This window comes from Bufo bufo, chromosome 9 (genome assembly GCF_905171765.1).
Source record: "Bufo bufo chromosome 9, aBufBuf1.1, whole genome shotgun sequence".
Lineage (NCBI taxonomy): Eukaryota > Metazoa > Chordata > Amphibia > Anura > Bufonidae > Bufo > Bufo bufo.
In genome coordinates, this window is record NC_053397.1 from 197,656,154 (window position 1) to 197,673,460 (window position 17,307).

General features: G+C 47.3%; 1 protein-coding gene across 1 annotated transcript; it reads left to right on the forward strand.

Moving 5' to 3' along the window:
- Positions 1-4,462: 4,462 nt before the first annotated feature.
- MAGOH (mago homolog, exon junction complex subunit) lies at positions 4,463-14,449 on the forward strand. Its single transcript, XM_040408161.1, has 5 exons — positions 4,463-4,642; positions 8,195-8,253; positions 11,213-11,323; positions 13,151-13,233; positions 14,224-14,449. Exons 1-5 carry the CDS (start codon positions 4,555-4,557, stop codon positions 14,321-14,323), a joined length of 441 nt encoding a protein of 146 aa, XP_040264095.1. The 5' UTR covers positions 4,463-4,554; the 3' UTR covers positions 14,324-14,449.
- The last annotated feature ends 2,858 nt before the right edge of the window (positions 14,450-17,307 follow it).

Here is a 17,307-nt window from a genome sequence, read left to right on the forward strand (position 1 = left end):
ACGGAAACCAAAACGCCAGTGTGAAAGTAGCCTTAGGGTACTTTCACACTTGCGTTAAAATTTTCCAGTATTGAAAAGTTTTACCCTAATGCATTCTGAATGGAGAGCAATCCGTTCAGGATGTCTTCAGTCCAGTCACTGTACGGTTTTTGGACGGAGAAAATACCGGCATTATTTTCCATTGAAATGCAATAATGCCGGATCTGGCCCCAAGTGTTCTGGAAAAACGGATCCGGTTTTGCGGTCTGCGCATGTGCATACCTTTTTAAAAATGTGAAAAAGATAAATATCGGATCCATTTTTCCAGATGACAACCGGAGAGACGGATCCGGTATTGCAATGCATTTGTAAGTCGGATCCGTCTACAAATGGTATCCGTTTGCATACAGATTGCCATATCCGGCAGGCAGTAACGGCGACGGAACTGCCTGCCGTAATTAACAACGCAAGTGTGAAAGTAACCTTAGATAGCCAAAAATGCAGTTACCAGAAGGCTGCGAGAAGTACTGGTACAATATGAAGTGAGAAGCCTGATGAAGAGGTCAGCACTGCCTCAAAATGCGTTTTCTGCTGTAGATGTTTTTTTTTATTCAAAAATCCTTTGGAAACTTTATTCTCCAGGGCTCTTTCTCCTCTATACAAGCTCCTCGCACTTCAGTGGTCAAATGTCTATAGCCAGCTACCTTTAAAGGGGTTGCCCCATGACAACAACTTATCCCCCATCCACAAAACAGGGGATGTGTGTGATAACCGGGGCTCCAAAGATGGATCCCTAGAATGGTGCCCTGTGCATCCCCATTTGAATGTAGCTGCAGTCAGGCATGCATGGGACTTTGGGACTGCAACTGATAAGAGCACAAGCGCTCAGCTATCGCCAGCAGCCCCGTGAAGCAGCAAGTACGCATGTATGTCCGCCACTCAACTGGGGGAACACATGGGTGAACCTATTCTAGTGATCCAGCAGTCTAACCACCACAATCAGACAAAGGATGGGGGATAAGTTATAATAAGGGTCCATTCACACGTCCGCAAATTGCGGATCCGCAAGACACGGATACCGGCCATGTGCGTTCCGCATTTTGCCGACCGCACAAGGCTGGCACTATGATAGAAATGCCTTTTCTTGTCCGTGGCTGCGGACAAGAATAGGCTGTTCTATTTTTTTTGCTGGGCCGCGGAACAGAAGTGCGGATGCGGACAGCACGCGGTCTGCTATCCATATCTTTTGAGGCCCCATTGAAAATGAATTGGTCCGCACATATTCCGCAAAATTGCGGAACGGACGTGGACCCATTTTGCAGACGTGTGAATGGACCCTAATGGAACAACACCTTCAAGGATTTTTTTTTTTCAATTTGGGTACCTTTTAAAAACACTTTTACATTTTTTTTTTTAACACAGCTTGTTGACAGAATGGCATTTTTTTCAGGACTTTTACCATCCACTTCTCTATAGCGAAGAAAAAACCTGAAAATACAGTTCAAATATGTTAAAGAAAATTCCTCCACTGGTTGTTGTATACTTTATAAAAACGCTACATCCGCAATTCCGTTCCGCATTTTGTGGAAAGGAATTGCAGACCCATTCTTTTCTATGACTTCCGCAATTCCGATCCCGAAAAAAATAGAACATGTCCTATTCTTGTCTGCAATAGCGGACAAGAATAGGCATATTCTATTAGTGCCGGCGATGTGCGGTCCGCAAAATGTGGAACGCACATTGCCGGTTTCCGTGTTTTGCGGATCCGCAAAACATAAACGGATGCGTGACTGGACCCTTAATCTGTGTTTTCGCTATCCTCAGAGTCAGCTTGAAGTCAAGTGGGCAGCAGCCTCCTTGCTTCAAGTCAAGCTCATCCTGCCCCTTACCCGTCCTCCCTTCACTGTGATTGACATCCTGCTGTGAGGCTGGGATCGTGCAAGTCTCGCGCATGAGCGGTGCTCTCCTTGTCACTGCACGATCCCGTTTCCGGCACTCAGCCGGCCGCTTTCCTCTCTCTACGTCAGGCTTTTCCATCATGCGCGCGCGAAAAGGACAGATTTGACACATAACTGAGCCGAACGGAATCTAAAGACCCCATAGACGTTAGGTTTCCGCTCAGATGGTTTTGGAGCAGAGACAAAAGTTGTGCGTGTAGGACTTCTGTCTCCGCTTCAAAAATCTTCCTCTGAGCGGAAACCTAATGGACCCTATTATAGTCTATGGGGTCCTTAGATTCCGTTCGCCTCAGTTATGTGCCGAATCCGTCCTTTCCGTTCTCCTGCTCCTAAACGGAAAGGCTGAACGGTGATGTGAACTAAAGGCCGCCATTTCTGTCTGAGAACCGTTATTTTAGACAGAAAACAAAATACTTTGTGCAGGACTGCTTTTCCTAAAATAACAGCTGCACATGGCATTATACCTTCACATGGCCATTGACTGGCGTAAGTGTGCAGGATATTGCCTAGTTTTTATTTTTGTCATTCTTCACAAAACTGTTTTAAAAAAAAGTAGTTGCCAACAGCAACCAGTCTGCCACTTTTAATCATTGCGTTCACCACTTTTGATACTTGTCTATAATGGGGCAGGAAGTTATGCTCTTTTCAGTAAAGCGCTGCGGAATACGTCAGCGCTATATAAGTGAGTAAAATTCACTGCTCAAAAAAATAAAGGGAACACTTAAACAACACAATGTAACTCCAAGTCAATCGCACTTCTGTGAAATCAAACTGTCCACTTAGGAAGCAACACTGAGTGACAATTAATTTCACATGCTGTTGTGCAAATGGGATAGACAACAGGTGGAAATTATAGGCAATTAGCAAGACACCCCCAATAAAGGAGTGGTTCTGCAGGTGGTGACCACAGACCACTTCTCAGTTCCTATGCTTCCTGGCTGATGTTTTGGTCACTTTTGAATGCTGGTGGTGCTTTCACTCTAGTGGTAGCATGAGACGGAGTCGACAACCCACACAAGTGGCTCAGGTAGTGCAGCTTATCCAGGATGGCACATCAATGCGAGCTGTGGCAAGAAGGTTTGCTGTGTCTGTCAGCGTAGTGTCCAGAGTATAGAGGCGCTACCAGGAGACAGGCCAGTACATCAGGAGACGTGGAGGAGGCCGTAGGAGGGCAACAACCCAGCAGCAGGACCGCTATCTCCGCCTTTGTGCAAGGAGGAACAGGAGGAGCACTGCCAGAGCCCTGCAAAATGACCTCCAGCAGGCCACAAATGTGCATGTGTCTGCTCAAACGGTCAGAAACAGACTCCATGAGGGTGATATGAGGGCCCGACGTCCACAGGTGGGGGTTGTGCTTACAGCCCAACACCGTGCAGGACGTTTGGCATTTGCCAGAGAACACCAAGATTGGCAAATTCGCCACTGGCGCCCTGTGCTCTTCACAGATGAAAGCAGGTTCACACTGAGCACATGTGACAGACGTGACAGAGTCTGGAGACACCGTGGAGAACGTTCTGCTGCCTGCAACATCCTCCAGCATGACCGGTTTGGCATTGGGTCAGTAATGGTGTGGGGTGGCATTTCTTTGGAGGGCCGCACAGCCCTCCATGTGCTCGCCAGAGGTAGCCTGACTGCCATTAGGTACCGAGATGAGATCCTCAGACCCCTTGTGAGACCATATGCTGGTGCGGTTGGCCCTGGGTTCCTCCTAATGCAAGACAATGCTAGACCTCATGTGGCTGGAGTGTGTCAGCAGTTCCTGCAAGACGAAGGCATTGATGCTATGGACTGGCCCGCCCGTTCCCCAGACCTGAATCCAATTGAGCACATCTGGGACATCATGTCTCGCTCTATCCACCAACGTCACGTTGCACCACAGACTGTCCAGGAGTTGGCAGATGCTTTAGTCCAGGTCTGGGAGGAGATCCCTCAGGAGACCGTCCGCCACCTCATCAGGAGCATGCACAGGCGTTGTAGGGAGGTCATACAGGCACGTGGAGGCCACACACACTACTGAGCCTCATTTTGACTTGTTTTAAGGACATTACATCAAAGTTGGATCAGCCTGTAGTGTGTTTTTCCACTTTAATTTTGAGTGTGACTCCAAATCCAGACCTCCATGGGTTAAAAAATTAGATTTCCATTTTTTTATTTTTGTGTGATTTTGTTGTCAGCACATTCAACTATGTAAAGAACAAAGTATTTCAGAAAAATATTTAATTAACTCAGATCTAGGATGTGTTATTTTTGTGTTCCCTTTATTTTTTTGAGCAGTGTATATAAATCATATTGCAGCAGTCCACAAACCTGCCTTCCAGGCGTCCTTACACCTCACACAAGCATTCAATACTATCTTCCATACGACCGGTGGCCATTTTCTCGGAGACCAAGCTTTGTATCATTACACAGAAACCTGGCCCTCCTAGCACAGTGCGAAACAAATAAAAGCACACGCGCCCTCTAGTGAATGGCGCACGTATAATTCGTCAGACCTCCCTCTCTCCCCTCATTGGTTGACTTCGCGTCGCGTAGCTTTACGTCACTAGCGGGTGAGACGTTATCCGCCTGCGCCTGCTGCACGCTGGTCTCGTCGTCACGTAAAGTGCACAGTAACAACATGAGCAGCGACTTCTATCTCCGGTACTACGTAGGGCACAAGGGAAAGTTTGGACACGAGTTTTTGGAGTTCGAGTTCCGGCCGGATGGTAAGAAGCGGGGAGGCTGGGCGGTGTGCTTCCGGCTGGGTGCAGGCCCGGATTGTGTGTGTTGGAGGGATTCTGCGCGGCAGCTGCTGGGATACCCGGTGGTGTGTCCGCACGGCTTCAGACCACTTTGCTTCGGTGCTCAGAGTGTATTCCTCAATGGGACGGCAAAGGGGTTTCCAAAAACAGCACCACTCCTGTCCTCAGGTTGTTTGCAGTACTGCAACCTAGCTCTGCTGACACAACCCATGGACAGGAGTGGTGCTTTTTCTCTAAAGCTGGAGTAATCCTTTAATACCGTCTGCAATCCTAGGTGCAACCACTACTTCCGTCTGTACAGATCCATGATGGATCCGCACCAAACGCGAGTGTGATTAATGGTGTTCAAGACGGATCCGTTCAGATAATACAACCGCCTGCATCTGTTCAGAACGGATCCGTGTGTATTATCTGTAACATAGCCAAGATGGATCCGTCTTGAACACCATTGAAAGTCAATGAGGGACGGATCCGTTTTCTATTGTGCCAGATTGTGTCATAGAAAACGGATCCGTCCCCATTGACTTGCATTGTGTGTCAGGATGGATCTGTTTGGCTCAGTTTTGTCAGGTGGACACCAAGCGTGGCCTCCAGAGCGGAATGGAGGCAGAACGGAGCCAAACTGATGCATTCTTAGGCTACTTTCACACTGGAGTTTCTGGGTCCGCTTGTGAGATCTGTTTCAGGGCTCTCACAAGCGGCCCACAACGGATCAGTTCAGCCCCAATGCATTCTGAATGCATAAGGATCCGCTCAGAATGCATCAGTTTGCCTCCATTCCGCTCTGGAGGCCACGCTTGCAGCGTTTTGGTGTCCACCTGACAATGCGGAGCCAAACTGATCCGTCCTGACTTACAATGTAAGGGCTCTTTCACACTTGCGTTCTTTTCTTTCGGCATAGAGTTCCGTCGTCGGGGCTCTATGCCGGAAGAATCCTGATCAGTTTTATCCTAATGCATTCTGAATGGAGAGAAATCCGTTCAGGATGTCTTCAGTTCCGGACTGGAACGTTTTTTGGCCGGAGAAAATACTGCAGCATGCTGCGCTTTTTGCTCCGGCCTAAAATCCTGAAGACTTGCCGCAAGGCCGGATCCGGCCTTAAGCTAAACGTCGTTTCGGCTCATTGCCGGACCCGACATTTAGCTTTTTCAGAGTGGTTACCATGGCTGCCGGGACGCTAAAGTCCTGGCAGCCATGGTAAAGTGTAGCGGGGAGCAGTATACTTACCGTCCGTGCAGCTCCCCGGGCGCTCCAGAGTGATGTCAGGGAGCCCCAAGCGCATGGATCACGTCATCCATGCGCATGGGGCGCTCTGACGTCATTCTGGAGCGCCCCGGGAGCCGCACGGACTGTAAGTATACTGCTCCCCCGCTCCCCACTACTACTATGGCAACCAGGACTTTAATAGCGTCCTGGCTGCCATAGTAACACTGAACGCATTTTGAAGACGGCTCAGTCTTCAAATGCTTTCAGTACACTTGTGTTTTTCCGGATCCGGCGGGCACCTCCGGCAACGGAAGTGCACGCCGGATCCGGACAACGCAAGTGTGAAAGAGGCCTTAGTCAATGGGGACGGATCAGTTTTCACGGACACAATATGGTGCAATTGAAGACGGATCCGCCTCCCATTGACTTTCAATGTAAGTCAAAACGGATCAGTTTGCTTTATCGTGAACAAAAAAAAAACAACGCAGGTGTCAAAGTAGCCTGAGTTGATAATCCTTTTCCATTCAGAATGCGTTAGCGCAAGACTGATCCGTTTTGGACCGCTTGTGAGAGCCCTGAACGGATCTCGCAAACGGAAAGCCGAAACACCAGTGTGAAAGTAGACTAAAGTGTGATTGCATTGATGTTTTCTGGTATTGAGATCCAGCAGAGGATCTTAAAACTGGGGAAAAAAATAAGTTTCCGTTTAGTCCTCATGCATTCTGAATGGAAAGAGATGCGTCCAGGATGCATCAGGGGGTCCTTTGGAACTTCAGCATTCTGTTTTGTGACTGGACACACAACCACTGCGATTTGTGGCCGATCATAAAAACGGATACGGCACTGAAAACAATAAGTCAATAGTGACGTATCCGTGTTTTTGTTTTTTGTCTAAAAAACTGGATCGGTCACCTATTGACTTTAAATGTATTTAGTGTTCCTAACAGAACGGACGCCTCCTGATGTGCAAAATAAAACGGATCCATATAATACCGGTACTGAGATCCTCTGCCGAATCTCAATACCGGAATTAGCGACCCAAGTGTGAAAGTAGCCTTTTTTTCAATGTAGGGGCCATTTTAAATGACCCTTCCATGTTCCCATCCTCTGACAGCAAGCAGAGATCTTTTGCTGTTCATAGTCCTATCACCTATCCGGCAGTGGGCAGACATTGTTTGTGGGTTGTTAGTATGTTTCAGTCCTGATCATCCAGAATTTGACTCCTGATATAAAGTTGTGCCTAAAGAAAATAACCACGTACTGGACTTAACCCTTCACTGGATAGATCTGCTGGAGGTCATGTCACCATGTACGGTATACAGCTGGCGACCTGCGTCTTTCTAGAAGTACGGAGTCAAGTCCCTTTTATTCTCCCCGCTTCCTACTATTGGCATTAGCAGCACGTAGCTCATGTAGGAAGCCAGGTGTGCGCTCAGCTGGCTCAGTGGGTATATATAAGGTGTGTGATGTGTGCGCACATATTCCTCGTTACTGTCTTGGGTAAAAGGGATAACTTATCACCGTTGTAGAAGTGGATAATTATTGGCTTATGGGCCAAGGGTGGCGGTATTTCTGTAACTGCGCAGTGTGAACTGTTCTTGAGCTGCTGTGGTAAAAGTGTGTTGTGAGTGGACAAATGGCGCCCTAGTGAGTAATAGTGGTAAGTGCGGAGCGTCACGTGCCACTGATGTGATAGGTGAAAGTTGGCTACGAAGGTGCGCAAGGGCGGACTGACGCGCTACAGCAGCTCGCCCTCTAGGACTACTAGATGTGTCTACTTTCACACTTGCGGCACAGTGATCCGGCAATTTGCCTGCAAACGGACAGCGTGTGTAGACTGATCCGGATCCGTTTCACAAATGCATTGCAAGAACGGATCCGTCTCTCCGCTTGTCATACGGACAAACGGATCAGTTTCCAGTTATTTATATTTTTTTTTTTTACATTTTTGCCGGTCTGCGCAAAAGGACAGATCTGGCACTAATACATTCCTATGGAAAAAAAAATTCGGATCCGGCATTCAGGCAAGTGTTCCGATTTTTCGGCCGGAGATAAAGCCGCAGCATGCTGCAGTATTATCTCCGTCCTGATCAGTCAAAAAGACTGAACTGAAGACGTCCTGATGCATCCTGGACGGATTCCTCTCTATTCAGAATGCATTAGGATAAAACTGATCAGTTCTTTTCCGGTATTGAGCTCCCGTGATGGAACTCAATACTGGAAAGCCAAAACGCTGGTGTGAAAGAACCCTAAGACGACTTGTAACAGAAGAAGAGATTTTAATTTATTTTAATTTTTTGTCTTCATCAGGTAAACTGCGTTACGCCAATAACAGTAATTACAAGAATGACGTCATGATCAGGAAGGAGGTAAGTTCCTATCGCACTTACACGACGGCGTATAAGATCATAACGACACCAAATGTGAGATTTGCTAAAGACTGTTAGGGTGAGTTCGCATGAGGCACAATTTGTCGCAGAGGCGCCTGGGGCAGTCGCTGTAATTTCTGCAAACAATTTGCTTTGTGTGAATTTACATTAATTTTATTAGGGATGTCGTATCGGGGCCGATACCGGGCATTTGCACGAGTACTTGTACTCGTGCAAATGTCCCCGATACCACTGCCGATACCTGTGTGCCGCTTCTATGTGTCTGTGTCCGTCCGCGGCCCCTGCATCTCGCGCAGCAGCAGGCAGTGTAATAGGAGCCTACAGTGGAAGCTAGCCCCGCCCCTCCCCGCCCTCCAACCAATCAGAGGCAACCAGCACTGACTCACAGCACAGGGAGCGTAGTGCAGGGACTCAGAGAATCGTCTGAGAGTTTATTAGTTAAAAGAATCCAATGAGTCACAGACTGTCACCGAGTCCCTGCCAGGCTTCCTGCTCTGCGGCTTCCTGTAAGTCCGTCCGGGGGAAGGGGGGGCATTATTAGCATAGCATGTAGTGGAGCTGTGTGTGCACAGGGTGCATGTAGCAGAGCAGGGAGCCTGGCAGGGACTCGGTGACACAGTCTCTGACTCATTCGATTCTTTTAACTAATAAACTCTCAGACGATTCTCTGAGTCCCTGCAATAACTATACATTGTAATTACATCAGTCTGCTTCACTGCAGCAGAGCTGTGTTTGCCAGGAGCGAGTCCCTCTAAAGGAGATAGTGTCTGTCTTCTATGGCCCTGGTCCTTCCCTTCCTGCCTGCAAGCTGCACATTGATCCCTAAAAGCAGGCATTAGGGCAAGAAGAAATATACATTACTGTATGATGGCCACAAGACTATTATACTAAGGAGGGGCTTCAAAAATTGTTGTCCTGACTCCTTACAGTAACGTCTCCTTGTGGCTGCCCCATACAGTGTAACGGCTCCTTGTGGCCGCCCCATACAGTGTAACGGCTCCTTGTGGCCGCCCCATACAGTGTAACGGCTCCTTGTGGCCGCCCCATACAGTGTAACGGCTCCTTGTGGCCGCCCCATACAGTGTAACGGCTCCTTGTGGCCGCCCCATACAGTGTAACGGCTCCTTGTGGCCGCCCCATACAGTGTAACGGCTCCTTGTGGCCGCCCCATACAGTGTAACGGCTCCTTGTGGCCGCCCCATACAGTGTAACGGCTCCTTGTGGCCGCCCCCATACAGTGTAACGGCTCCTTGTGGCCGCCCCCATACAGTGTAACGTCTCCTTGTGGCTGCCTCCATACAGTGTAACGTCTCCTTGTGGCTGCCCCCCATACAGTGTAACGTCTCCTTGTGGCTGCCCCCCATACAGTGTAACGTCTCCTTGTGGCTGCCCCCATACAGTGTAACGTCTCCTTGTGGCTGCCCCCCATACAGTGTAACGTCTCCTTGTGGCTGCCCCCCATACAGTGTAACGTCTCCTTGTGGCTGCCCCCATACAGTATAACGTCTCCTTGTGGCTGCCGCCTCCATACAGTATAACGTCTCCTTGTGGCTGCCCCCCCATACAGTATAACGTCTCCTTGTGGCTGCCCCCCCATACAGTATAACGTCTCCTTGTGGCTGCCCCCCATACAGTATAACGTCTCCTTGTGGCTGCCCCCCATACAGTGTAACGTCTCCTTGTGGCTGCCCCCCATACAGTGTAACGTCTCCTTGGAATGTTATAGTTCTGTTTTTGGGCCTTTTGGTTTGTCAGTGGTCAGAAAATACATGTGTGTATTTTATTGTTAAAATTAGTATCGGTAATTGGTATCGGTGAGTACTTAAATAAAAGTATCGGTACTCGTACTCGGTCTTAAAAAAATGGTATCGGGACATCCCTAAATTTTATCATGAACTTTCTGATCCTGCAAGATTCTCTGCTTTTTCTGGATTGCTCGCTGCTTTGGGGAAGATTCCAATAATGTGAATAGGCAGCCAGATGTTTGGTGAAGAGCTTTTCAGCAGTGTTGACCCCTAGAGTACATGCTAGTGTAGGTTTTTGTAGATTTGTTTTTTAATTCCGTTTCCACACCTAATTTTTCATGTGTTGTGCTTTGCAACGGGGGAAATCTGCACAAACAATTACCATGCTGCAGATTTCAAAATCCACCATGTAGGTCAACTTCTGTACGGTGTACGCAAGACTTTAAAAATCGAATCTACTTAACAGGCAGTTTATTACACTGCAGCTTTTCTGCATGAAAATCCTCATAATAATGCACTGTGTGCATATACTTTTACATTAATACTTGGTAACATGAGGGAGGCAAGGGGGTTGAAGTAAATCCTAAAGAATTCTCTCTCTAAAAGGCACCTGTCGGTCACTGATTTCATTTGGGTGCTGTATGGGGAGCTTTAGTGATTACGCACTGGTTTAATTGACCATGGGTGCCCCCAGCAGGGAGACGGTTCTGATTTGCCAGTCTCTGGGGAAACCACTGTTTGAAAAGTTTGTCTAAACTGGGAAACTGCTTTTAAAGGGAACCTGTCACCAGGATTTTGTGTATAGAGCTGAGGACATGGCTTGCTAGATCGCCGCTAGCACATCCGCAATACCCAGTCCCCATAGCTCTGTGTGCTTTTGTGTATAAAAAAATTTGATACATATGCAAATTAACCTGAGATGTGTCCTGTACATGAGATGAGTCGGGGACAAATTATTGCATATGTATAAAAAAATAAAAATAATTTTACACAATAAAAGCACACAGGGCTATGGGGACTGGGTATTGCGGATGTGCTAGCAGCCATCTAGCAACCCATGTCCTCAGCTCTATACACAAAATCCCGGTGACAAGTTCCCTTTAAGCATTTTTCTGCTTTTTCTTGTAAATGACACGTATTTTTTCCATGAATCTCTGCGGTGTTAATGGAGTTATCCAATCTTCTCGTTTTAGTCCTATGTACACAAGAGTGTGATGGAGGAGCTGAAACGCATCATAGACGACAGTGAAGTCACAAAAGAAGATGATGCCCTCTGGCCCCCTCCTGACAGAGTTGGACGACAGGTCGGTTTTGGGGTCATTTTGCATAGAGTTCGGGGTCTTAAAGGGGGCGCCCACATCTAACCACATGGCTGAGAATAACTACCTGGTCTCTCTTAGATAAGTTTAGTACATGGGTAACCACGGATAATATGGTAGCAGCCGGCATTCACTGTGGAGATTATATATATATACACTGCTCAAAAAAATAAAGGGAACACAAAAATAACACATCCTAGATCTGAATTAATTAAATATTCTTCTGAAATACTTTGTTCTTTACATAGTTTAATGTGCTGACAACAAAATCACACAAAAATTAAAAAATGGAAATCAAATTTTCCAACCCATGGAGGTCTGGATTTGGAGTCACACTCAAAATTAAAGTGGAAAAACACACTACAGGCTGATCCAACTTTGATGTAATGTCCTTAAAACAAGTCAAAATGAGGCTCAGTAGTGTGTGTGGCCTCCACGTGCCTGTATGACCTCCCTACAATGCCTGTGCATGCTCCTGATGAGGTGGCGGACGGTCTCCTGAGGGATCTCCTCCAGACCTGGACTAAAGCATCTGCCAACTCCTGGACAGTCTGTGGTGCAACGTGACGTTGGTGGATAGAGCGAGACATGACCCAGATGTGCTCAATTGGATTCAGGTCTGGGGAACGGACGGGCCAGTCCATAGCATCAATGCCTTCGTCTTGCAGGAACTGCTGATACACTCCAGCCACATGAGGTCTAGCATTGTCTTGCATTAGGAGGAACCCAGGGCCAACCGCACCAGCATATGGTCTCACAAGGGGTCTGAGGATCTCATCTCGGTACCTAATGGCAGTCAGGCTACCTCTGGCGAGCACATGGAGGGCTGTGTGGCCCTCCAAAGAAATGCCACCCCACACCATTACTGACCCAATGCCAAACCGGTCATGCTGGAGGATGTTGCAGGCAGCAGAACGTTCTCCACGGCGTCTCCAGACTCTGTCACATCTGTCACATGTGCTCAGTGTAAACCTGCTTTCATCTGTAAGGAGCACATGGCGCCAGTGGCGAATTTGCCAATCTTGGTGTTCTCTGGCAAATGCCAAACGTCATGCACGGTGTTGGGCTGTAAGCACAACCCCCACCTGTGGACATTGGGCCCTCATATCACCCTCATGGAGTCGGTTTCTGACCGTTTGAGCAGACACATGCACATTTGTGGCCTGCTGGAGGTCATTTTGCAGGGCTCTGGCAGTGCTCCTCCTGTTCCTCCTTGCACAAAGGCGGAGGTAGCGGTCCTGCTGCTGGGTTGTCGCCCTCCTACGGCCTCCTCCGCGTCTCCTGATGTACTGGCCTGTCTCCTGGTAGCGCCTCCATGCTCTGGACACTACGCTGACAGACACAGCAAACCTTCTTGCCACAGCTCGCATTGATGTGCCATCCTGGATAAGCTGCACTACCTGAGCCACTTGTGTGGGTTGTAGACTCCGTCTCATGCTACCACTAGAGTGAAAGCACCGCCAGCATTCAAAAGTGACCAAAACATCAGCCAGGAAGCATAGGAACTGAGAAGTGGTCTGTGGTCACCACCTGCAGAACCACTCCTTTATTGGGGGTGTCTTGCTAATTGCCTATAATTTCCACCTGTTGTCTATCCCATTTGCACAACAGCATGTGAAATTGATTGTCACTCAGTGTTGCTTCCTAAGTGGACAGTTTGATTTCACAGAAGTGTGATTGACTTGGAGTTACATTGTGTTGTTTAAGTGTTCCCTTTATTTTTTTGAGCAGTGTATAATATCCATTTGGATGGGGGTGAGTAACTCTTCAGCAGTGCATATTAATTAATATTCTGCCTTCCTCGTGTTACAGGAGCTGGAGATTGTGATCGGTGATGAGCACATTTCTTTCACGACTTCAAAAATCGGGTCTCTTATAGATGTGAACCAGTCCAAGTAAGTTTTTTTTTTTTTTTTTTTTTTTTATCTCCAATTATATTTTATATTAGAATTAAAGGGGTTGTCTAAAGCTACAGATAATGATGACCTCTCCTCAGGGTAGGTCATCAGTATCAGATCGGTGGGGGGGTCGAACACCCGGCGCCAGAAACTAATATACAGTGTATGGCACCCAACGTATGATGGATGTGTGTCTTAATGGGGACAACTTCTGTAGGTTGTGCACAACCAAAGCAGATGTATAATGGAAAAATCACACAATGCATAGAACAACCCAGACAGATGGGTGGGGCCTATTCTGCATCAAACCTGCCATTGACTGGATTAAAGGAGTTCTCCGGGTTTTTAATATTGATGACCTATTCTCAGGATAGGTCATCAATTACCTGATAAGTGGGGTCCGACACCCGGGATGCGCCCCTATCCCCCTTCAATCAGCTGAATCAGAAGATTGTGCGCCCAGTTTGCACGTGCCGTCTCTCTTCCTGTCCCCTGCTGCTATGTCTATGGCAATGCATTCCACATTCAAATTGGAAAAACCCTCCCAAAAATGTCACTTTTTTTTTTTTTTGTAGATTTTTAATATTTGTCTGAAGTAAATCTTGTTTGCGCACAACTCAGGGGACACTATTGAATTTTTAACGCCTTTGGACCAGTAACCTGTTCCAGCAGTCATAACTTATGTGGGTCAGTACAATGATGATACCAAATTTCTATAATTTATTTATATATTTATTTTGTTACGATTTTATTTTCCTCCTGCAGACTGTCTGCAACTGCTCCTCCTCCAGACTGAAGGTGGGGCGGCTGCTTTAGCTGCTCATATCTCTGGATTGTATTGTTTGAAAGCTGATATTCCAAGCTTTCAAACAATACCAAAATAGCTTGAGCACTATTAGGATATGGATGAATACATTGGTACTATATAGATAATGTGACATAAATCTCATCTACAGTCTAAAACCAGCTTGTTTTCCTGTCTTGCAGAGACCCCGAGGGACTACGAGTTTTCTATTACCTGGTTCAGGACCTGAAGTGTCTGGTCTTCAGTTTGATTGGTCTTCACTTTAAGATTAAGCCCATCTAAGTCTTGGGAAGGCGGATGCACATTGTATTGTATTTAGGTTAAGTCTTTCTGACGCTGGTTGTATGTATGATATATTTTGTTTTTATAGATCTGACTCATTTAAATAAAATGGTAAAATTCTCTGAACATCGTCTTGTTGAATTTGTTATAATAATAAATAAAAAAATCTCCTGTTATACAGTTATGTATGGCTCCATCATCATCGCACTTGTACAAAAAAGTGTGCATCACAAATCCCTTCTCTCACATCTTCATGAGACCCAGGGTGTTATCTAGCCCATGTTTTTAAAGTTGCCCTGCCTGTTAGAAGGGCCCCTGACAAGATCTGTAGAGAAACCTGTCAGAAATTGTTCACTTTCCTTACAGCGCCCCCATTGAGCAAATTAAAGGGGCTGTCCAGGATTAGAAAAACATGGCTGCTTTCTTCCAAAAACAGCGCTCCACTCTGGCTAAGAGATCCTGAACAGAAGACCCCCTCTATTATTCCGGAACTCCCTAATACGTTACATACATCAAAGATGACCTATCACCTGGGTAAGGGCTCATGCACATGACCGTATGCCCTCCGAGACATACAGTCCGTTAGCGGGCCATATGTCCCGGAGCGGCATACATCGTGTTACTATGATACTGTGCGCATCAGGCCGCCCGCGGGACTATTATCCTTCACTCATATGAGTGCAGGACAGTAGTCCCGCGGGCGGCCCGATGCGCACAGTTATCATAGTAACCTATGATGCTGTGCGGATGATGTATGCCGCTCCGGGACATATGGCCCGCTCACGGACTGTATGTCTCGGAGGGCATACGATCGTGTGCATGAGCCCTAAGGGTTCTGCTTGATAAATCTGTGCAGCCAGATTTGGAGCCATATTAAGATTATACTGGGACGTACAGTACAGTTTGCAACAATGGAACAAGTCCCATTGCTGTGAAGAAATGTTATATTCCCTATGCTTGCCTTGAGGATCTGTAGACTGACCAATGCTATTTTATGGCAGCCTGTATGATGTTGATGGAACTGCTACATATTAGGCCTCATTTAAGCGACTGTATTTTGCGGTCTTTGTTGCTACCGCATATTTTTGCGTATCTATTGACTTCGTTGGTCCGTGGACTCTATTTTACAGCCAAGTATAGGACATGTTCTGTTCTTTTGCGGGAACAGATATATGGATTCGGAAAGCACACTGACCATATGTCCGTTGTGCAAAATGCAGAACACGGACCTATTGTAGTCAATGGGTCTGCAAAAAGAATGTGTCCGGCACATGGACTGCAAAACAGATATGGTCGTGTGCATGAGGCCTTAGAAGTAGCTCTAGGGCGGTACTTCACTTTCTAATGTATAATTCAGTAAGGGCTCGTTCACACGACCGTGCCGTTTGTTGCGGGCCGCAAATTGCGGATTCGCAAAACACAGATGGTGCCTTCTGCAATTTGCAGAACCGACAGAAGGCCTATTATAGAAATGCCTATTCTTGTCCGCAAAACGGACAAGAATAGGACAGGACTCATAATTTTTTTCGGGGCCACGGATGCAGATCGCACAGAGTGCTGTCTGCATCTTTTGCGGACACGTTGAAATGAATGGTTCCGTATACGGAATGCAGATAACGGCCCGTATACGGAACGCAAAATATGTTTGTGTGAACGAGCCCTAAGTGTACACAAGTCCTGCTGATTTGCCCTACTCGGTTTCATGCACACAGCCGTATCTGTTTTAGGCTATATTCACACTAGCGTTTGGGGTTCTGCTTGTGAGTTCCGTTTGAAGGCTCTCACAAGCGGCCCCGAACGGATCCGCTCAGAATGCCTCAGTCTGGCTCCGCTTGGCCTCCGTTCCGCTCAGCAGGCGGACACCCGAACGCAGCTTGCAGCGTTCGGGTGTCCGCCTGGCCGTGCGGAGCCAAACGGATCCGTCCAGACTTACAATGTAAGTCAATGGGGACGGATCCGTTTGAAGATGACACAATATGGTGCAATTTCAAACGGATCCGTCCCCCATTGACTTTCAATGCAAAGTCTGGACGGATCCGTCTGACTAACTTTCACACTTTGTTTTTTTTCAGAAATATAATGCAGACGGATCCGTTCTGAACGGATCCAAACGTTTGCATTATAGGAGCGGATCCGTCTGTGCAGACACCAGACGGATCCGCTCCGAACGCTAGTGTGAAAGTAGCCTAACAGACTTCAAACGGTAGATATTGGCAGTATGTATCCTGCACTTTTCGTGGGCCCACAAAACAGACAAGAATCAGACATGTTTTTATCATTTGCAGCCAATCCGAGTGCTTTTTTTTTTATATATATATTTTTTGCACCTGGCATCCCCGCAGATCAGCTGGTTGAAGAGAAGTCCATCCTCTGTGCCAGCGCAGCCTTTCCTTCATTGTTTTCCTGCTCGCTGGCAACATCACAGCGTTGAGCCGGTGTAATTACAGCTAAGCCGTCCCATTCACTTCCTATTCAAGTGTATATTACAGAGCTGCCCAATTGGAATTACACCTGCTCACCGCTGCAATGCCGACAGCGCGCAGGTAAACCGTGAAGGGAAGGCAGCGCTGGCACAATGCACCTTCTCTTCAACCAGCTGATCGGCAGGGGTGCCAGGCGTCGGACCCCCGCCTATCTGATATTGATAACCTATCCTGAGGATAGGTCATTAAGAAAAATATCTCAGAAAACTTTTAAGATCTTAAGGGGTTGGGGGGTGGGGTGGTGGTATCCCAGATTGAAAGCCCCTGCCATGCACATTTTTAATCAGTGGATCGTGGGCCAAAGCCAGATTTGGGGTGCCAGCAATTCAGAAGGGGACCTGCTAGAGAGTGGGGGACAAGGTAGAAAGATGGACCAGAAAAAGAAGAGGACGGTAACAGAAAAGATGAGCTGATGGCAGAGGGGAAGGACGGGCGCCAACACACAGAGGAGATGAAAGCTCAGGTGAGATCTGTAACGGGCATCGGTGTACCCTCTGGAAA